This window comes from Vulpes vulpes, chromosome 8 (assembly GCF_048418805.1).
Source record: "Vulpes vulpes isolate BD-2025 chromosome 8, VulVul3, whole genome shotgun sequence".
NCBI lineage: Eukaryota > Metazoa > Chordata > Mammalia > Carnivora > Canidae > Vulpes > Vulpes vulpes.
This window is the reverse complement of record NC_132787.1, coordinates 16,968,542-16,990,140: the sequence shown is the minus strand read 5'-3', so window position 1 is coordinate 16,990,140 and position 21,599 is coordinate 16,968,542. Positions and strand designations below refer to the sequence as shown.

The following is a 21,599-nucleotide window of genomic DNA, read 5'->3' as shown; positions in this document are numbered from 1 at the left end:
CACAGTCAGGATTTTTAGGTGTGACTTAACTCTCTGGATTTACAAGTGTGCCTCCTGAAGGAGCAGCAAGTGCAAACCTCAGATGAGGAACTGAAAAGAGGAAACTTGCATATTCACACAGACATGGTGTTACAGAACGGTTGCAAGGATAGTTTTGTGGAGAGAAGTTAGGAGGAAGTTTAAGCTCTTAGAAAACCCCAAACTTCACACTTGACAAGTCTGGGGAGAAACCCATTCTGAGATGGCAGAGGCAAATTCACACTTCCTTGCGTGTGTGTATTTTTTTTTAAGGTAAGCTTTACACTCAGTCAAGGGCTTGAACTCAAGACTCCAATATCAAGAGTTGCATGTTCTACAGACAGCCAACCAGGCACCCCTCCTTGGGGGCAATTTATGTTTTCTGCATCTCAAGGCTGTTTTTATTTTAAGATTTTTAAAAATTTACTTATTCATGAGAGACAGAGAGAGGCAGAGACACAGGCAGAGGGAGAAGGAGGCTCCATGCAGGGAGCCTGAGGTGGGACTTGATCCCGCGTCTCCAGGATCCGGCCCTGGGCTGAAGGCAGCGCTAAACCGCTGAGCCACCCCGGCTGCCCTCAGGGCTGATTTGAAAACAAAACTGAAGTGTCAATATTTTACTAGAAATATATTTACCAAAAAAATAAATGAATATATTTATAAGTTTGTCATTTATATTTATAAACAGTTAAAAATTATATTTATAAACACTAGTCTCCCAAAGTGGCAAAAGAAGTTATGTTTTTCTCATCATTCCAGATAATTCCATTAGCTTTGTTGAACTGTTCTTCCAGCATTGAGGAAAAACAAAAATACAAAGCACTTATTTTTAATGTACCTGAATTATGTAAGAACAGAAAAACAATGCAAAAATTTGGACTTAAAATGAGACACAATTTGAATAGAAGATGAATGATGGCAAAGAAGCACATAGAAAGATGCTCAAACAACATGGATGAATCTCACAATAAGCATGTTGAGTGAAAACAAAGACAAAAAAGAGTACATATTGTATGATTGCATTTATATAAAAATCTAGAAAATGCGAACTAATCCACAGTGACAGAAAGCAGATCAGTGACTGCCTGGGGATGGGATGGGGGGATGTGGGCAAAGACAGGGGGGCACTGAATATGCTCACTATCTTGATTTTGGTGATGGTTTTATATGTATATCGAAACATCAGACTGTATACACTTTACGTGAAATTTATTGCCTGTCAGTTATACAATAAAACTGTTAAAAATAAAATTTATTTTTATTTTTTAAAATTTTTATTTCTTTATGATAGTCACACAGGGAGAGAGAGAGAGAGAGAGAGGCAGAGACACAGGCAGAGAGAGAAGCAGGCTCCATGCACTGGGAGCCCGACGTGGGATTTGATCCCAGGTCTCCAGGATCGCGCCCTGGGCCAAAGGCAGGCGCCAAACCGCTGCGCCACCCAGGGATCCCTAAAAATAAAATTTAATAATGAGACACTGATATGTAATGTTTACTAATTTATTCATTTGTTTGTCTTTCATTTAACAGAATTGTCTTAACTGTGCCAGAAGATAAAAGAGGAAAGACATAGACTTTCTCTAAGTCTAGTAGAGAAGCCAGGCAATGGTAGTTCTGCTTGATATTCTCATTGGATGTACCCATAGGAAGCTAAGAAAATGTCGAGATTAGTGTGTGTGTGTTGCAGAAGGCTTTTCAGAGGGCCTTGATCCGGACCTGAGCTCTGAAGGTTGAGAAGGTGGATGGAACAGTGAAGATCGGTTGTTTATGGGGCAGTGTCCACAGCTTGCTGTCTTAACCAAGGAGAGAGAGCCTACAGAGAGAACAAGGCCCTGCGCCAAAAATCATAAAGCCACATGATAGCTCAGTTGTTATCAGTTGACAAGTCTGCTTGGTAGCACTTGGGTCCATTTTAATAAAAGCATGACAGCTCTTTCTTTTAATTAAACAACAATACATCAATACCACACAACAATAGAAAAGAAAATCTAGGTCTATTTTTCATGGCTTATCTGGTTTATCTTATAGGAATATAAGGGCTTTTCTGAACTATAGAATAGTCCAGAAAAAAAAAAAAAAAAAACCCCAAAGCAAAAACATTTAAGTTGTACTGTAGAGAATGAGAGAGAGAGGAAGGTAGGATTGGAAAGAGACCAGTTCTAGGAATTCAGGCAAGGGATCATAAGACTGAACTAAGGCAATAGCAAAAGGAAAAGAAAGTGGATCAATTTTAAAATTACTGAAGTGGGGAAAGGACATTTAGCAGTCCCTTTAGCCTAGTTCCAAGTTTTAGTTAAGGTGTCTTCACTTTTTTTTTTCCTTCACATTATTAAATGCATCTTCAATGATGAGCACTTAAGATTTTTACTGGAAACCCTCTTTTGTAGAAATGTTAGGTCTGTCTCCTCTCCCTGGTGTCTTGGGGAATAATTGGGATATCCTTGCTATTCACAGGGATAGAATACAGAATCAAGTTAAAAACAATTCTTTAACCAATTGATCTTGAACATGTATTAAGGTTTATTGCTAGTAAGATAATCGGAGTGTGGAAATGAGAAATTCTGGTTGAGAAAACAAAGGTATACATCAGCAGCTGTTTTTTTTTTTTTAATTTTTAATTTTTATTTTTTTTTAAATTTTTTTAAATTTATTTATGATAGTCACAGAGAGAGAGAGAGGCAGAGACATAGGCAGAGGGAGAAGCAGGCTCCATGCACCGGGAGCCTGACGTGGGATTCGATCCAGGGTCTCCAGGATCACGCCCTGGGCCAAAGGCAGGCGCCAAACCGCTGCGCCACCCAGGGATCCTTTTTTTTTTTTTAAATAGCTAGTTAATAAATACAATTTTATTCACAGTCATGAGTTAGGGGCAGACGGGGCTAGGCAGGGAAAGATAAAGGAAAGGCCCAAGAGTCAGGCTCTTACTGATCTCAAGAAAAGGGACACAAGACAGTAAAAACAGAAAAAAATAAACCTGGCTCCCTAGCTCCAACATGTTAGGAGTATCCCCCTTTAATGGCTACTGAGTAATCGCAGGAACTCACCAGACTACAAAGAAATGTCATTAAGGTGTTATCGATAGTCCCTGCTCAAACCAAGATGGCAATAAGATGGCATCTCAAGGCCAAGGGCTACCTGACTAGGCTCAGAGAAATCCCAGATGTAGAGAAATGTTATGCAGGAGATACTAATCAGAGAGAAGGGAACACCTTGTTTGGGCTCATGATATTTATAAGAACATCTTGTTTGTCATTGTGATAGTTACAAATTCACCATGTTGTGTCTAAATATAGACATGATATTTACAAATCCACCCCGATATTGATGAGAAATCTACCAAGTTCCCTGGTCAGTTTCCTACAAAAGACCATAAAAGGCCTCAGGGGGCCACCCTCTCAGGACCCCTTTCACCTTTAAGAGCTTTCTCTGTACCTCTGCTTAATAAACTTCTACCTCTTCGCTCACTTTGTTGTCCATGAGATTCAGTCTTCGACTCTGTGAGACAAGAACGAAGCTCTCCCTTATCAATATTAGTTTTTATAGAGGAAATGTAGGGCAGAGGGACTCAGAGAGGCTAGGTGCCTCTCCTTCCTTCTGAAATAAGCACAGCCCTTCCTGCAAAAGCAAATGAGAAGGATGCCTCTGGGGTTGTTACCTGGAACAAGGTTTCATCTCCTTCTAAGTAGTTCCTAGAGGTTCCAGTTTGTAGGCAAAGTGGGAAACCCCTCGAACAGAGGGCCGAGATGGAGAACAGAAGCAACAGGCTCTAATTTTGAACAGGTGGCTGCCAATCACTCCCCTAATTGCAGAATCAGGTGCAGAAACCCGATTTGCCTGTTCCTTAGTGGAGGTCAATTTTCTTTCTCCTTTGACACCCCAGAGAGGGTTTTCATGGTCAGGTGCGGAGGCGAGTGGAGTTTGGAGTATGTGGAGGGTTGCAAGGTGGACACGTGGGTCCAGAACTTGAGTGATAAAGGTTGCAAACAGATTTATAGTGAATATCTATGAAAATTAGGAAAGAGAGGACGTCCTTCGGGATTTAAGCTGTCGAAGGTAAGGGTCACGGAGGGCTTATGCTGCGTCTGGGTTGCTCGGCGCTGCATACCTGGTGCCCAGGTGTGCGTAGGGGCTGTGGAGGAATTGCCCCGAGGGGTGCCACTTTGGCTTGTGGATTTTTTTTTTTTTTTTTTTTTTTTTTGTGGATTATTTGGCTTGTGGATCGTTTCATTTCTTCTTTCTTTTCTTTTCTTTTCTTTTCTTTTTTTTTTTTTTGGATTATTTCTGAGCTGAAAACCATCAAGGTATAAAAGACTCAGGGAGAAACTGACCTCCCCCAACTGCTTAAAAGAATTTAAACATGGGACGCCCGGGTGGCTCAGCGGATGAGCACCTGCCCTCGGCCCAGGGCGTGATCCTGGGGTCTCGGGATCGAGTCCCACGTCGGGCTCCCTGCATGGAGCCTGCTTCTCCCTCTGCCTGTGTCTCTGCCTCTCTCTGTGTCTCTTAATAAAAAAAAATAAAATAAAAAATTCAACAGAGGACCTGCTCCAGAGGAGATCTCTCACCGTAGGTAACTGCAGTACCGCGGGACGTAGGTGTGACAGGTAGGAGTGGAGCAAAGTCTGACGATCGCTCTCGCCATCCCCTTGCTTCTGTGCGGCCCAGCACTCACTTACCCCTGGTCGTCTTCTGTGAATGACTCTCCTTCCCTTTGAAGTGCCCAACTCCCTTCTCCTTCGTTCAGGATGACGTCTAGAGCTCCTCGTCCCCCCAGGCACAACATGCAACTCGGGGTTGTTCTGTGGATGTGTTTAAGGTCAATGTAATTCTACGAGCAGCTGGAAGAAGCTTTGTAGGGTGGAGGAAGGGAAGAGCAACACTGCCCCGTCTCCGAGGCGTGACTGGCACAGAGCAGACGCTCCACAGTTTGACCGGATTTCGCAGGAACCCGAGCTCAGGGTCCCACCCTTGCTGAGCGACCTCAGGTGCCCCGCTCCTCCTCGGGAGGCCCGGCCCCTTTAAGAAAGGTAGGCAAAGGCGGAGAGGCTGCTGGGAAGGGGGGCGGGACCCGCGCTCCGCGCTCCGCACCGGGAGCCCTGCGTCCGCCTCCCCGCGGGGCCGCCGCGCGCCGGGTGCGGCTCTAAAGCATGCCGGGAAAGACGCTCAAAGGCGAGGGCTTAGCTTCCCCGCGCGCTCATAGCCCAGCCTGGGAAGGACAAAAGGACTGCGCCTGCGCCTTTAAGACGGACTCCCGTTCTCGGAGGGAAATAACGTGGTCACGGACGCGTATGGAGCTTCCCCCTTTTAACCCGTCCTCTTTCCTCAACAACGAACACAGGTACCGAGTGCCCCGCGCCCAGTCCCGGGTTCCCAGAGGATGCTTCACGGGGGCGGGAGGCGCCGCGCTAGCCCGCGTGGTGTCCCGAACCACAATCCTGTTTGCTGTGTTTTAAAAAAACTTTTCAGTTAATTATTTATTTTTACTTATTCATGAGAGAGAGAGAGAGAGAGAGGCAGAGGGAGAAGCAGGCTCCGTGCGGGGAGCCCGACGCGGGACTCGATCCCGCGACCCGGGATCACGCCCTGGGCCACCGGGGTGTCCCTGCTGTGGTTTTGGTTTTGGTTTTACAGATTTTATTTATGCCTGTGTCTCTCATGAATAAATACATACAATCTTAAAAAAAATAAGGGTTTTATTTGAGAGCGAGCTCTGTGTGGGGAGGGGCAGAGATGGAGGGAGCAGCCGAGTCCCCACTGCATAGGGAGCCCCTATGGGACTTGATCCCGGGACCCCGGGGTCCTAACCTGAGCCAGACGCAGATGCTCCACAGCCTGCGCCGCCCAGGCACCAGCTCCGCCGCGTTTTTAAGCTTAGGCTTCTGGGCAGACCCAGCACTTCCTAACGGGATCGGGCCAGTGAGAGAGAAGCGAGGCTGTCAGAGACCCTGGGGTCCCGGGGCCTGAAAATCTAGCCTGAGCTCACACAGGTGGCCTGACGGGCATTTAGCCTGCCTTGTGTTCTGATATATTTATATGTATGAATTAAATATATTAATATACTAAATACATAATGCATAATCTTTAAATATGTCACATTTAATTTAAATATATATCAAATATTAAATATATATTAACATGTAACTTAACCATATATATACTATATTAATACATCAAATGTATATTAATTTAAATATATATTGTACAATATACTATAATACATATAATGTATTATAATGTATATATTATATAATTATATAATTTAATTATATATTTATATAATTATATAATATACATACTATATCAATACATCAAATGTATATTAATTTAAATATATATTGTATAATATACTATAATACATATAATGTATTATAATGTATATATTATATAATTATATAATTTAATTATATATTTATATAATTATAATTTAATTATATATAGTTTAGTTATGTAATAATATAATAATATATAATATACATTTACATAATATATAATTATAATATATATTTAAATATATTATCTATTTATTCATGAGAGACACACAGAGACACAGGCAGAGGGAGAAGCAGGCTCCATGCAGGGAGCCCAACGCGGGACTCGATCTCGGGTCTCCAGGATCACGCCCTGGGTTGAAGGCAGATGCTCAAGCACTGAGCCACCCGGGCTGCCCTATTCTTACTCTTATCAAGGTGTTTTTCCTATTGGAACAAGTCTTTTTGGCCCAGGCTTGGTTAACATGAATCAGGAGATATTTACGGAAAGATGTTTGTGAATTGATATTCTGTAATAACAAATCTGTAAAAATTTCTTTAGAGAAAAAAATTTGAATCTTGATTACCATGATGTTTTATGCTACAACAACCGTTATTGAAATAGAGGGTACTGAGGATAATTTGTATTATCTTTGTCCACAATTATGGTTTGGTAACCTCCACAACTCTTGGCAAGACTTCATACAGGCAAGAAGCGTGTTTGCCCTGGTAATAGCTCTACCTCACCGCTAGTCTAAGGTTCCTGAAGTCGGAGACTTCTTTTATTCACAGTGCCTGCTTAAAAGTAAGTGGTTTATTAAATGTATCTTGTGTGTATGTGAGAAAGGATTTTAAAGGTAAACCTTATTTTATGTAACAGGCATATTTCCGAGGATTTCTCTCAAAATCAAATGCTTGTATATTTGTTCTAAAGTATTAAAAGGCTTTTGTTGTGAAAAAGGCTTGTGTGTGTGTGTGTGTGTGTGTGTGTGGTTTTTTTTTTTTAAGATTTTATTTATTTGAGAGAGGGGAAGAGCGAGCGAGCACACATGAGTAGGGGGAGAGGGAGAAGCACACTTTCCACTGAGCAGGGAGCCTGATGCCAGGGCTCCATCCCAGGACCCTGAGACCATGACCTGAGCTGAAGGCAGCCACTTCACTGACTGAGCCACCCAGGCACCCCAAAAGGCTTCCTTTAAAACGGTTGGATTTTCCTGAGTTGATGTACCAACACTTCCATCTGAAATGGACTTGCACTTGTGAATCCTCTGCTACAGATTTTACACTGCACTATTTTCTTACTACACAATGGGAATGTGGAAGTGTGCATGAGCCTTGGGATTTTCAGTATTCTTTCTGTTTTTAGAGACCCACCAATTCCAGTTGAGATCACCGTGGCAGCCAGACCTTTCCTTCCTCACAAGGAGCAGCAGCTCTTATCAACAGCAACATTGACAGAACCTGTGGTTTGTTTGTTTTTTTTTTTTTTTAATCTTTTTATTTTATTTTTTAATTTTTTATTTATGATAGTCACAGAGAGAGAGAGAGAGGCAGAGACACAGGCAGAGGGAGAAGCAGGCTCCATGCACCGGGAGCCCGACGTGGGATTCGATCCCGGGTCTCCAGGATCGCGCCCTGGGCCAAAGGCAGGCGCCAAACCGCTGCGCCACCCAGGGATCCCTGTGGTTTGGAAAAGGACTCATGGCTTTGAGCCTGGGCTGGAGAACATTTGCACCATTTGCCATGAATCACTGTAGTATCTTTCTGAAAGCAGTGAGGAGTAGTGGTCTTTCCTTGTTTCCCTGGGGCCACTGCCCTTGGAGACGAACTGGAAGCTTTTTGGACCCTGAGATGAAAGCTTTCCTGGAGGAGAACACTGAAGTCACCAGCAGTGGCAGCCTCACCCCTGAAATCCAGTTGCGGCTTTTGACACCCAGATGCAAGTTCTGGTGGCAGAGAGCTGACCTGTGGCCCTATAGTGAACCATACTGGGCAATCTACTGGCCAGGAGGCCAAGCCCTGTCTAGGTACTCTCCTGACTGAAATGGGAAGCCTTAAGGCCCTTCCAGATCCTTTCTGTTTTCTGCAGATTCTTTTTTTAGCCCCTTCCAACTCTATATTCTCCTTTCTCCTCACAAAAAACAAACAGTAAAACCTCAAAGTCTTGTCACATTTGGAGCAGTTTAAGCATACTCCAGGTTTATCAAGCTATTTCCTCAAATACAGTTCTTTAAGAGAAACCCTCGGATTAACTGCAAGACCCTAGATAGCTGTAAGTGATCTAAATTTCACAGTATTGTCTGGTTCATGGTTCATAAGATAGGGCCAGTGCAGTTTCAAGATGGACCCCAAAGCCCCAACCCTTTAGCTCTCCTAGTTTATTTATTTATTTTTAAATTTTTATTTATGCTAGTCACACACACACACACAGAGAGGCAGAGACACAGGCAGAGGGAGAAGCAGGCTCCATGCACCGGGAGCCCGACGCGGGACTCGATCCTGGGTCTCCAGGATCGCGCCCTGGGCCAAAAGCAGGCGCTAAACTGCTGCACCACCCAGGGATCCCTAGCTCTCCTAGTTTAATCTCATAAATGTTGCTCCTTGAGTCTTATACTCCCACCCTTGAGCCTCTGCTCAATCCCAACGAACAGGGGATGCGAGTGGGCCCTGCAAGGATTCCCTCTTTAGTGGCTTACTGACATCTCAGGTGAACTCTGGACTTGAATCTGCATTTAAAAATAATTTTTTTTTTAAGATTTTATTTATTGGGATCCCTGGGTGGCGCAGCGGTTTGGCGCCTGCCTTTGGCCCAGGGCGCGATCCTGGAGACCCGGGTCGAATCCCACATCAGGCTCCCGGTGCATGGAGCCTGCTTCTCCCTCCGCCTGTGTCTCTGCCTCTCTCTCTCTCTCTCCCTGTGTGACTATCATAAATAAATAAAAAATTAAAAAAAAATGAAAAAAAAAAGATTTTATTTATTTATTCATAGAGACACAGAGAGAGAGAGAGAGGCAGAGACACAGGCAGAGGGAGAAGCAGGCTCCATGCAGAGAGCCTGACGTGGGACTCGGTCCAGGGTCTCCAGGATCACGCCCTGGGCTACAGGTGGCGCTAAACCGCTGCGCCACCGGGGCTGCCCTAAAAAAATTTTTTTAAAGTAAGCTTTATGCCCATCATGGGGCTTTAGGACATTCTCTCACACATTGCACTATGCTTTTTATTAAAACACAGCTGCTGAGACAAAGGCAAGAGTTTTCAGCATTTCAATCTGGTTTTTTGCTCTTAGATTGGTAAATGATTAAATGTGCTTATACCTTGAGGTTATAGAGCTTTGAAAAGGATAAGGAGTTGCAGCAAGGGTATGGCCTAACGAAATTTATGTAGTTTTAAATGCAAAATAAATAAATGCATATATATAGTTTTTTGGGGAACCCTGGAGATGGGAGCTTTCTAGGTATTTTCAAACAATTCTGATTTTCTGGTTGTTGTTGCCAAAGTATCAAGCTTTATTACTTACATCATACCTCAAAAATACTGACATTTTCAGTGACATCTATTAAAGTGATTGTTTATCAACTTCAAATATAAATACAATCAAACTCCTTAACAGACTGAATCAGAGGTCACAAGTTGGTGCACCCACGGATGTGTTTTGTTTGGCTTTTACTTGTAAACTTAAAACAAAAAATCAGTTTCTAGCATTTAAAACTTCCCAAATCTCTGATTTGAGGAACAGGAGTATCTGTTAACATAGAATTTCTATATGGTAGTAGTGAGGTGAAGATGGGTAGCAGCTTTCCCTTTAGACAGGCCACTACACCCCTACTTTGCCATAATCCCAGATATTCTTTCCTTTCCCGTAGTTTGCTCAAGTGTCAGTTGACACATTATTTCAGGGTTTTTCATCCATCTGCATTGTTTTTTTTTTTTTTAAAATTTTTATTTATTTATGATAGTCACAGAGAAAGAGAGAGAGAGAGAGAGGCAGAGGGAGAAGCAAGCTCCATGCACCGAGAGCCCGACGTGGGATTCGATCCCGGGTCTCCAGGATCACGCCCTGGGCCAAAGGCAGGCGCCAAACCGCTGCGCCACCCAGGGATCCCTATCTGTATTGTTTGATAACTATTTTGCCCTTGTCCAAATTCTTTGGTGAACTGGACTTTGTGCCTTACCAGAGAGGTTATTGTAACACAAAATAAGCAGTAGAAAAAACACTCTATGATGAATAATCAAAAGGACAGTGAATTTTGGATCTAGCTTACTGAGTCCGTATTATAGCAGCATTCTGTTAGTCTGTATTCTTGGGGCTTGACAGTTTGTGGATCATAGGAAGTGCTCAATATTTTAAAAAGAAATTTTTGAAAAAAAGACATTTTTGGGGGGAGGGTGCTGGCTTAGTCATTAGAGCTTACAGACTTTTGATCTCAGGGTCAGGAGTTCAACCTCCATGTTGGGTGTAGAGCTTAAAAAAGACTTTTTTTAAACCTCTTACTGACCTTCTCCCATCTCGGTGTTTTTTGCTTTCTTTCCAAATTAGGTATCTTTTGGATAATCCTGATGTTGTTAGAGGAAAGTCTGTGTTAGATCTTGGGAGTGGATGTGGAGCTACAGCTATTGCTGCTAAGATGAGTGGGGCATCAAGGATCTTGGCCAACGACATAGACCCTAGTAAGGATTTCATATTTAAAAAAATATTTTTTAAAGGTTTTATTTATTTACTTGAGATAGAGAGCAAGGGGGCATGAGCGATGGGACTAAGAGGAAGAGGGAGAAGCAGGCTCCCTGCTGAGCAAGGAGCTCGACCTGGGGCTCAACATGGGGCTCAATCCCAGGACCCCAGGATCATGGCAGACACTTAACCAACTGAATCACCTGGGTGCCCCACAACTTAAAAATATTTAAAGCTTATCTTTATTCTCTTTTGGGATAATTATCTATAGATGCCTCAACGTGATAGCTTATTTCCATGTGTATTTTGTAATCTGATACTGTGAACTTATTATGTTCAGTGGGACTTTATCTCTGAGGCTCCTATGAAGCCTGAATTGAAGTGCATATTTCTTAAGAGGATTTGTATTTATGTGTGTACCAACCTGGGAGTGCTTACTGTGAATTTCTGGGCTAGAGATTTCTTGAAATATGTAGGTTGTGTGTATTTGACCCAAAACCCAAGTAAGGATAGGCCTTGTGTTTTGAGGGAGATTTTATTCTATTAAATCCCAAGTTGAGACAGGTCAGTTTTAATCTTATCTGATTTTCTTTTACTTTACAGTTTTACTGAGGATCTAGCTCTTGATTATACTTATTTTATTTTTTTAAAGGGGTTGGAGAGGGGGAGAGACAGAATCTTGAGCAGGCTCCACGCCCAAGTGCATGAGCTTGACACAGGGCTTGATCTCACAACTCTGAGATCATGATCTGCGCCGATATCAAGAGTCTGATGGTTGATGCTTAATAGACTGAGCCACCCAGGGGTCTCAGTTCTAACTTGCCACGTTGCTCAAGCTCAAGGCTTGATTCCCTGTCTCCTGGACAGCTATAACAAACCAAACCTCTTGGTTATTAGATCAGCAAATGTTCCTGAAAGCCTTGACATTTCTAGGTGTTTTGTATTGTTTGTTTTGTTTTCAGGATGTCCACTCATGCATCTGAAAATTGTAGTAAATAGTTTGTATTGGTAGAAACTTCTTTATCTAAAAAACCACTTTGAACAAAAGGGAAAAAAATATTATTAGGATATTTTCTAAATTACTTAATAGGGGATTAAAACTGCCTAGCATATACCAATTCATTATGTGCTTTTTAAAGTTGCAGGAATGGCTATCAGACTGAATTGTGAATTGAACCAACTGAATCCTTTTCCCATTTTAACCAAAAACATTTTGGATTTGGAACAAGATAAGTGGGACCTTGTTGTGCTTGGAGATATGTTTTATGATGAGGACCTTGCAGACAGTCTTCATCAATGGCTGAAGAATTGCTTTTGGACCCACAGAACTCGAGTACTGATTGGTGACCCTGGACGACCCCAATTCAGTGGACATAGCATTCAACATCAGCTACACAAACTGATAGAATATTCACTTCCAGAGCCCACTAGGAGGGAAAACAATGGATTGACAACAAGCACAGTATGGGATTTTCAGCCTTGAGTTATCCAAGTGCTTCCAAGTATGAATATATTATGTTTGGGTTTAACCCTAAAAGATTCTCCAGTTTAAAGCATGTAGTTCTTGTTAAATGGCAAATCTTGTTTCTAAAATATGAAGTCTTAAAGTTTTGTCAGCCTTTGTCATGTAATTTTGTTCTGCATTACATCAAATATACAAATCTCTGCCTGCAGTTTTCTAGTTTTACTGCTGTAGGAATAGAATCCTAGAGGACAATACCAAAATGGTAGCAAAATGTAATTCAAGTAGTGGAGAGGAACGAGAAAGTGTAGTGAAGTCTGTTTCAGTAGTTGAGGACAACTGTAGGTTGTATCTTTGAATTATATACAATAAAAAATATAGAAGAATACTGTATTTCAAAAAAGTTACCTGTAAAGATCAATGAGGCATCAAAGTGCCTCATACAGTATTTAGTAAGTAATAGGACCTCAACTGGCAGTCCTGGATAAAAATAAAGATTTTAGAATATGCTATATACTGTTACCTTATGATTCATGCCTCTTTATGGCTCACCAAGGTTAGCTAGAAATTGGTTATGCTATCTTGACATGTACCAACTTGTCAGGATCTTCTTTATCAATAAAAACTCTATGACATAAATGGGAATGTGAAGAAGAATAGGTATAGGACCCTGCTATTTGTATAGGAAAGATATACATATATAGCTACATATGAATATACATATAAAATACAGGAGTTGCTTGCAACATACATAGAATGTCCCTGAAAAGATAAATATGTAACTGAACAGTGGTTGCCTTTTGGGAGGGTACCGGGTAGCTGGTAGACTGGGGTGAGAGAGAGACTTAGGTTTTACCTTTGGGTCTTACTTAAGATTTTGTACTAATTATATGTACTGTAAATTTTCTAATCTCTAATTTAAAACTGAACATGAGCATTATATGTGTTGGAAAAAAAATATAAAATGCAGCCTTGCTAATGTCCTCTCATGTTCTTGCACACTGCATAGGAATGGTTTACAACATGTGCATCATATATAAACTTTCTAATAATGCACGCACACCACTGGGATTTGGGTACCAGGGAGATGTGATCACAGTTTCAGATATAGCAGAAATGTGAAGGGCAAGTTGTTGCTTAGATAGGAAAAGAGGATAATTAGATGGGAGTTTTAGAGCTGAGGCTGCAGAGGATCTTGTGATTCTTGAACTTGGAAGCCAGAGTTTATTCCAGTCCAGGGAAACAACTCTTGTGCATCTAATTCCCATTCGTCTACTGGGTCTTAAACATTATCAGCTCTGAATTTTGATTCAGCCTTGGGTTAAAATTAATAGAAATTACAGACTACACTGGCATTAGGTGATATTTGAGAGGAAAGGGTTTTGTTGACCACGTCCTTTGAAAATTCAGAGTACTCTGTTGGTTATTGCCCTTCTCAGCAAGATAAAGAGAAAATTATATTCTGGAGCACTGTGGAAATCAACTTGATGAAAGAAAGAGAAGATTTAAGTTTAAATATCCATTTCTGTTAACTTAATGATTTTTCAGGAGGGCACAAGAAGGTTTTTGAGATAATCCAAGTGTTACTTATTTTAAAATTTCCCATGGATATAATGGTGAGCCTTGAATGACTTCATAGTTTAACAACCAGGTTTGTATTAAGACCATTCATGTTTAATTTTTTTTTTTTAATTATTTATTTATGATAGTCACAGAGAGAGAGAGAGAGGCAGAGACACAGGCAGAGGGAGAAGCAGGCTCCATGCACCGGGAGCCCGATGTGGGATTCGATCCCGGGTCTCCAGGATCGCGCCCTGGGCCAAAGGCAGGCGCCGAACCGCTGCGCCACCCAGGGATCCCCAAGACCATTCATGTTTAAAGTGGTTATTGATATAGCTGGATTAATTTCTACCATATTTATAACTGTTTCCTATTTGTTGCCCTAGTTCCTTATTTGTTTTTTGGTGTTCCACTCTTTTCTTTCCTTCTCTGTTATTTATTTATTTGTTTGTTTATTTATTTACTCAGAAACACAGGGAGAGAGGCAGAGACCCAGGCAGAGGGAGAAGCAGGCTCCCAAAGGGAGCCTGATGCAGGACCAATCCCAGGACCCCGGGCTTATGCTCTGAGCCAAAGGCAGATGCTCAACCAAGGAGCCATCCAGGCGTCCCTTACTTACTTACTTACTTACTTATTTATTTATGACACAGAGAGAGAGGCAGAGACATAGGCAGAGGGAGAAACAGGCTCCTCACAGGGAGCCCAATGTGGGACTCAATTCTGGGACTCCCGGCTCGAGCCCTGGGCTGAAGGCAGATGCTCAACCCAGGCATCCTCCTTGTCTGGTTTTAATTGAGCATTTTGTGATTCTATTTTCCCTCCTCCCTTAGGATATCAGCTATACATATTTAAAAAATTATGTTTAGTGATTGCTTTAGTATACATTTACTACTAGTCCAAACCCATTTTCAAGTAATACTGTACCACTTCATGATTTTCAGTTCAGCTTTTATATTATGAGAACTGGAGTGATGACTTCTAATCACTTTATAATATCTGACCGAAAATTGGGAGTACGGATATTATTTTTATTTTTCTCCTCTATTTCTTTTGTGTGTTCATTCATTCAACAAATATTGGGTGCTTATTATGTACCAGATACTGTTCTAAGCACTGGGGATATAGCAGTGGGTAAAAAGACAAAAATTTCTGTCTTCATAAACCTTGTATTCTAGGGTAGAGAGATAATTATTATTATTTTTTTATTTTTATTTATTTATGATAGTCACAGAGAGAGAGAGAGGCAGAGACACAGGCAGAGGGAGAAGCAGGCTCCATGCACCAGGAGCCCGATGTGGGATTCGATCCCGGGTCTCCAGGATCGCGCCCTGGGCCAAAGGCAGGCGCCAAACCGCTGCGCCACCCAGGGATCCCTGGTAGAGAGATAATTAAAACAGACAAGATGCCAGGTGGTGATAGATGGTAAGGAGAAAAATAAAGAGATCAAAGTGATAGGTGAGGATGATTAGTGATAGGTAGGACTGGGGTACTGAAATTTTCTTTTCTTTTTATTCATTTACTTCTTGGGGGAGGGTACTGACATTTTAAACAGAAATAGCTAATACAACCAGCAATATAAAAGGGTAAGAATATCAAACTGCAAAGTGCTTTTAGGAAGATACTCCTTTACAGACCCTAAAAAGCTGACACTTTAGGTCTTGAAAAACTTGTTTCCCAAAAAGGGGGAAAAGCTACTGACTTTGATGTTTACTATTATGTTTTATTGAATTTGTCTTTAGAAAATTTTCATAGGTGGAACAGGTCTTACCATTTTACACATATGTACATATGTACCACCTTGGGGCAATATATATATATCCATACCATACATACCACATTTATAAAGTAATTAATAGTAAGGTCAAGAAAGAGAGTTGAATGTATAAACCCTCCTAAACAGGTAGAAGAAATTTACTATATCATACTTAACTTCCTTTGTATTGCATCACAGTTAGAATAGGAAATCTTTAAGAAGGTCCCACTGAGACAGGCTTATGGTACAGGGAATATACTGAATTTGGGGTGGTTTAAGCATAGTATACTTGAGAATTTTGTGATTATAAAAGAGTAATACAGTTCATTTGAAAACTAAGATCTATGTTGTTTATTTCACAATATGAAACCAACCAAGCTTTAGGAAGTAGCCTCTATAATGATATTTTGTATTTTTTTTCTTTTTTTTAAAGATTTTATTCATTTATTCATGACAGAGAGAGAGAGAGGCAGAGACAGGGGCAGAGGGAGAAGCAGGCTCCATGCAGGGAGCCCAATGTGGGACTCCATCCCCGGTCTCCAGGATCAGGCCCTGGGCCAAAGGTGGCGCTAAACCACTGAGCCACTAGGGCTGCCCCATGTATTTTTCTTTTTAAATTTTATTTATTTATTTATTCATGAGAGAGACAGAGAGGCAGAGACACAGGCAGAGGGAAAAGCAGGTTCCATGAAAGGAACCCGATGTGGGACTCGATGTGGGACTCAATTCTGGGTCTCCAGGATCATGCCCTGGGCTAAAGGTGGCGCCAAACTGCTGAGCCACCCGGACTGTCCAATGATATTTTGTATTTACTCATTCTTACATGTTCCTGAATGCAGTATTTAAGGAAGAAATTTCATAGATGAATAGCAACTATTTGGGAAAAGTAGCCATAGGAATCAAATAAGTGTCTGGGCAAAGGCCTCTCAGAACGGTTAAGGTGGATGATGTGGGTTTATGACATTAAACTATTATATTTTATTTTATTATTATTATTATTTTTTATTATTATTTTTTAATTGAAATAATAAATTCTGTGAGGATTTACGGGCCTGATGTTCAGCTTTGCTTTTGGCCAATGAACATTTAAATGCTTATGGAAGGTAGGGGCCAGAAAATAGCAAGGAAGATAATTATGCTTTTAGAGATACTTAGAATTTGCCTAATGGTTATTCATAACGGTAAATTTATCTTACAACAGCTCAAATATGTAGGTAGGAGAAGGAAATCTTCAGGGAAAACCGGTAATTTAAAAGTTTGTTACTTAAGGAGCAAACACAATAGTCCCTGCCCAACCCCCGCCCCCCCCCCATACATTAGAGGGCATGCTAGGCTTACCACGTCAAAAACAATGACTCCGCAAACAAACAGGATAATGCACTATTAAAATGTTTAAGAGTCTGTTAACTTCAAAGCAAAAACCACATTATTGGAAAGCCAATGTCTTAAAACCATTGTTTCCTGGGAATGTAGTATGAAGATCATTGCTTTGATAAGCTTCAATAAGCATCAATAAACAGTCCACGTCACTTGCTTTAGTTTGTTTGGGCCTACTAATTGCTCCAGGACTTCTCGTGAATGATCTACAGAAAAAAACAATGACAATCTGTTAATCCGCAATAATCAAAGATACTTACTACGTCTTCAGGTATAAAGTAGGAATGACGATTACTATATCTCATAGAGTTGTTGAAAAGATTAAAGGGGATGATATATAAAGAATCACATACAACTAAAAACAATTAGTGGTAACCCTCCTTATTAGCTGCAGTGCACATACCATAGTAATACTTGTAAAAAAATAGGCATTCATTGTTTTCTCTGTAATTTTGTCTTAATTTCATCAACCAGAGAGTAAAGGTATAATTTCGCCATTAACCTGTAAATAAACTTTCTCAGGGTTCTGGGAAGCAACAGACACACTAACATGAAGAGCTTGAACAGAGTTTAACAAAGCAATTATTTACAAAGGAGTGAGCAGGATTAAAGAAAGCCTATAGGGGTGGTAAGATACAACTTGCCCAAAATGGTTAGGGGAAGGAGCAGTTACTAGAAGAGGGTAATCTGACCTGTAGGTAAACGTCTTCCACATCGTGCAATAGTATTATAAAGCATGATTTTTTAATAGATAACTTAAATGAATTCAATATACTTTAATCTTTAGGGCATTTAGATTCTCTGTTATTCACAATGTATAGTAGTGATTTTAATATGGTTTACATTTCTTTTTTTTTAATTCTTTTTTTAAAAAAGATTTTATTTATTTATTCATGAGAGATGAGAGAGAGAGAGAGAGAGAGAGAGGCAGAGACACAGGCAGAGGGAGAAGCAGGCTCCATGCAGGGAGCCCCACATGGGACTCGATCCCAGGTCTCCAGGATCATAACCTGGGCTGAAGGTGGCGCTAAACCACTGAGCCACCGGGGCTGCCCTGGTTTACATTTCTTTTGCAAAGTCAATTTTATAATGTCTTTTAAGAACATGAATTAAAGCAAAAATACCAATAAAATGTTACTACTTTACAAATTATTCATAAGTTTACCAAGTTTGTTTAATAGATACAGCCTATGTTGCATAGACATCAGAGCTCCAAACCAGTCTTGGAAATTTTCTAGTTTAATGGTTGTTAGTTATGGATTTCACAAACCAATAGAAAAAAAAGTGGGCCCTACATAAGGTTCCTAAATTTTATTTTAAACTAAACAAAAATAAGCCAAAATACCAAGACGCAGTGCAAGCAAGAGAAACAGAATGTATGGAAATGAGAAGTAATTACAATTAAAAAAACAAAGGTTTACATCAATAACTAATTTTCAAAAACAGCTCATAAGAGAACAAATGCAGTTTTGTGATAATATATCCTTTATTATAGAAGAAATCCATTATATAGGATTTCAATTTTTTTTTTGATTTCTAAATCAAAGAGAGGTTTCAATTAGGTTGCAAGTAAAAGCACAAAGATATATCATGAAAACCGTAACTATAACAAAGCTAGAATGGCTTTACTAATAGCAGATATGGGGAGTACTTCCTAACTCATTCTATGAGACCAGTATAACCCTGATGCTAAAGCCAAATAAAGACGTCATACACATACAAAGCAACAGACCAGTATCTCTTAGGAATATGTACTCAAAAATCCTCAACAATACACTAGCAAGTCAAATCTAGCAACATATAGAAAAGCTCCTATGCCATGATCAACGGAGATTTATCCCAGGAATGAAAGGTTGGTTTAACATCTGAAAATCAATTAATGTAATACACTGTATTTCTTTCCCATTGCTACTTTAATAAATTACTACAGCCTTGTTGGCTTAAAGCAACACAAATTTATTATTATATAGTTTGGAGGTCAGAATTCCAAATTAGGTCTCATTGGGCTAAAATAAATCAGCATTCCTTTTTGGAGGCTCAAGGAAGAGAATTCACCTCCTTGACTTTTCCAGCTTCTAGAGACTACCACATTCCTGGCATTCCTCCACGTTCAAAATGAACAACAGTAGCTAGAGTCCTTCTCAGACTGCCTTCTCTAGGATTTTCCTTTTGCCTGCCTCCTTCCCTTATAAAGACCCTCATGGGGATGCCTGGGTGGCTCAGTGGTTAAGCGTCTGCCTTTGGCTCAGGGCCTGATCCCGAATTCCCAAGATGGAGTCCCACATCCGGCTCCTTGCATGGAGCCTACTTCTCCTCCCTCTGCCTGTGTCTCTGCCTCTCTTCCTGTGTCTCTCATGAATAAATAAATAAAATCTTAAAAAAAAAAAAAGACCCTTATGATTACCCTGGGCCCACCTGGATAATTCAGGATAATCTCCCTGTTTTAAGGTCAACTGATTAGCAACTTTAGTTCCATATGCAACCCTATATAACATATTCAGGTTCTAAACATTTTTGGGTGGGGGCATTATTCTGCCTATGACATATACCATATCAATATAGGACAAAAACCACATAATCATCTCAACAGACACAGAAAAAGCATTTGAGGGCATCTGGGTGGCTCAGTGGTTGAGCGTCTGCCTTTGGCTCAGGTCTTGATCCCATTGTCCCGGGATCAAGCCCCACATCGGGCTCCCTGCAGGGAGCCTGCTTCTCCCTCTGCCTGTGTCTCTGCCTCTCTCTCTGTCTCTCCTTAATAAATAAATAAAATCTTTAAAAGAAAAAAAAAGAAAAAGCATTTGACAACACTGATGATTAAAACATTCAGCAAACGAGGAGTAGAAGGGAAGTTCCTCAACTTAATAAAGAGTATCTATGAAAGAACTAAAGTTTTAAGATTATACTTAATATTGAAAGATTAATGTTTTCCCCCTAGGATGAGAAATAAGGCAAGAATGTCTGCTCTTTCCACTTCATCTTTTTTTTTCTTTTTAAAGATTTATTTATTTATTTATTTATTTATTTATTTATTTATTTATTGGAGAAAGAGCAAGTGTGAGAGCACTAGTAGCCAGGAGGGTCAGAGGGGTAAGGAGAAAGAGATTCCACCCTGAGCAGAAAGTCTGACTCAGGGCTCAAACCCAGGACCCTGGGATCATAACCCAAGCCAATGGCAGCCGCTAAACTTGCTGAGCCACTCAGGCCCCCCTGCTTTTTCCCCTCTATTCAACATTGCATTGGAGGTTCCAGCCAAGGAAATTAGGGAAGGAAAAGAGATAAAAGGCATTCATGTTAGAAAGAAGTAAAACTATCTGTATTTGTACATACATATAAAATGTCTGTATATATAATGTTCCAACAGATCCACTAGAAGATTGGAATAAATGAGTTTCAACAAGGCTTCACAGTACACGATCAATATACAAAAGTCAAACGTATTTATACACTAGCAATGAAAAATCCAAAAATGAAATTAAGAAAAGAATTATGTTTATGTTACCATCAAAAATAATAAAATACTTAGGGATATATTTAATAAAAGAACTGGAAAACTTAGCCTGAGAACTATTTTTTTTTTTAAAGATTTTATTTACTTATTAATGAGAGACACACAGAGTGAGAGAGGCAGAGGGAGAAGCAGGCTCCATGCAGGGAGCCCGATGCGGGACCTGATCCTGGGCCTCCAGGATCAGGCCCCGGGCGGAAGGCAGGCACTAAACCACTGAGCCACCCAGGGTTCCCGCCTGAGAACTATTAAGCATTGTTGAAAGAAATTCAAGATCTAAAGAAATGGAAAGACATCTGTGTTCATAGGTCAGAAGATAATATTAATATAGCAATATTCCCTAAATTGATTGCAGATGCAATTCAATCTCTCTCAGAATCCCAGTTGTCTCTCTCTTTTTTTCAGAAATTGACAAGATGATCCTAATATGTATGTGGGATTCTAGGGATCCAGAACTAATACAATTTTAAAAAGAAGAATACAATCGGAAATTTATACTTCCCAATTTCATTTTAATTTTTTTATTTTTTAAATATTTTATTTATTTATTCATGAGAGAGAGAGGAAGAGACAAAGGCAGAGGGAGAAGCAGGCTCCATGCAGGGAGCCCGATGTGGGACTCGATCCCAGGTCTCCAGGATCACGCCCTGGGCCGAAGGTGGTGCTAAACCCCTGAGCCACCCGGGCTGCCCCCAATTTCATTTTAATTGGTGTTTTCAGGATTATTTTGACATTTTTACTAATTATGAACATGTTATCAAACATTACAAATACATATTTGTTTCCAACTTTACTTGTGTCATCCTTTTGTAGAAATCTATTATTGCACATGAATAGGATGATATTTTCCCCTCCAATAAACCATACAGTATATATATATATTTTTCCATACAGTATATTTTTATGTAATTTTAAAATTCTGTAATGTAATACTGCTAGGTGGCAGTATTACATTACTGAAAGTCTGGTCAGGCACCCTTTTCCTGAGAAAATGCTGAGTAGTT

The 21,599-nt window shown here is 40.4% G+C and overlaps 2 protein-coding genes and 1 long non-coding RNA gene across 10 annotated transcripts in view; 1 reads left to right on the top strand and 2 right to left on the bottom strand.

Moving 5' to 3' along the window:
- The window catches only part of LOC140599893 (uncharacterized), a 33,447-nt gene extending 28,409 nt beyond the window's left edge, over positions 1-5,038 (bottom strand). Inside the window, exon 1 of the long non-coding RNA XR_012002911.1 lies at positions 4,584-5,038. This is a non-coding gene — a long non-coding RNA (uncharacterized lncRNA). The remainder of the gene's footprint in view (positions 1-4,583) is intronic.
- Positions 4,616-13,376, top strand: ETFBKMT (electron transfer flavoprotein subunit beta lysine methyltransferase). Of its 5 annotated transcripts, XM_072765628.1 has the most exons (6): positions 5,123-5,356; positions 6,964-7,071; positions 7,633-7,729; positions 7,941-8,293; positions 10,804-10,934; positions 12,075-13,376. In XM_072765628.1, exons 4-6 carry the CDS (start codon positions 7,968-7,970, stop codon positions 12,416-12,418), a joined length of 801 nt encoding a protein of 266 aa, XP_072621729.1. In that variant the 5' UTR covers positions 5,123-5,356; positions 6,964-7,071; positions 7,633-7,729; positions 7,941-7,967; the 3' UTR covers positions 12,419-13,376. The 5 variants fall into 5 exon arrangements, with proteins under 5 accessions (XP_072621732.1, XP_072621728.1, XP_072621729.1 ...); XM_072765627.1 differs by lacking the exon at positions 6,964-7,071 and having other exon boundaries at positions 5,116-5,356; XM_072765629.1 differs by lacking the exon at positions 7,633-7,729 and having other exon boundaries at positions 5,217-5,356; positions 7,797-8,293.
- A 3,707-nt stretch (positions 13,377-17,083) lies between these two features.
- The window catches only part of AMN1 (antagonist of mitotic exit network 1 homolog), a 58,246-nt gene continuing 53,730 nt past the window's right edge, over positions 17,084-21,599 (bottom strand). For all 4 annotated transcript variants that reach the window (XM_026000082.2, XM_026000084.2, XM_072765633.1 and 1 more), the window contains one exon: positions 17,084-17,293. In XM_026000082.2, coding sequence (XP_025855867.1) covers positions 17,220-17,293 — 74 coding nt within the window. In that variant the 3' untranslated portion in view covers positions 17,084-17,219. The remainder of the gene's footprint in view (positions 17,294-21,599) is intronic.

Coding starts and splice junctions, on each gene's coding strand:
- ETFBKMT (XM_072765627.1), top strand. CDS start 5,166: ATGCCGGGAAAGACGCTCAAAGGCGAGGGCTTAGCTTCCCCGCGCGCT. Junction 5,357..7,632: donor TTCCTCAACAACGAACACAG/GTACCGAGTGCC, acceptor TTCTGTTTTTAG/AGACCCACCAATTCCAGTTG. Junction 7,730..7,940: donor CAGCAACATTGACAGAACCT/GTGGTTTGTTTG, acceptor TGCGCCACCCAG/GGATCCCTGTGGTTTGGAAA.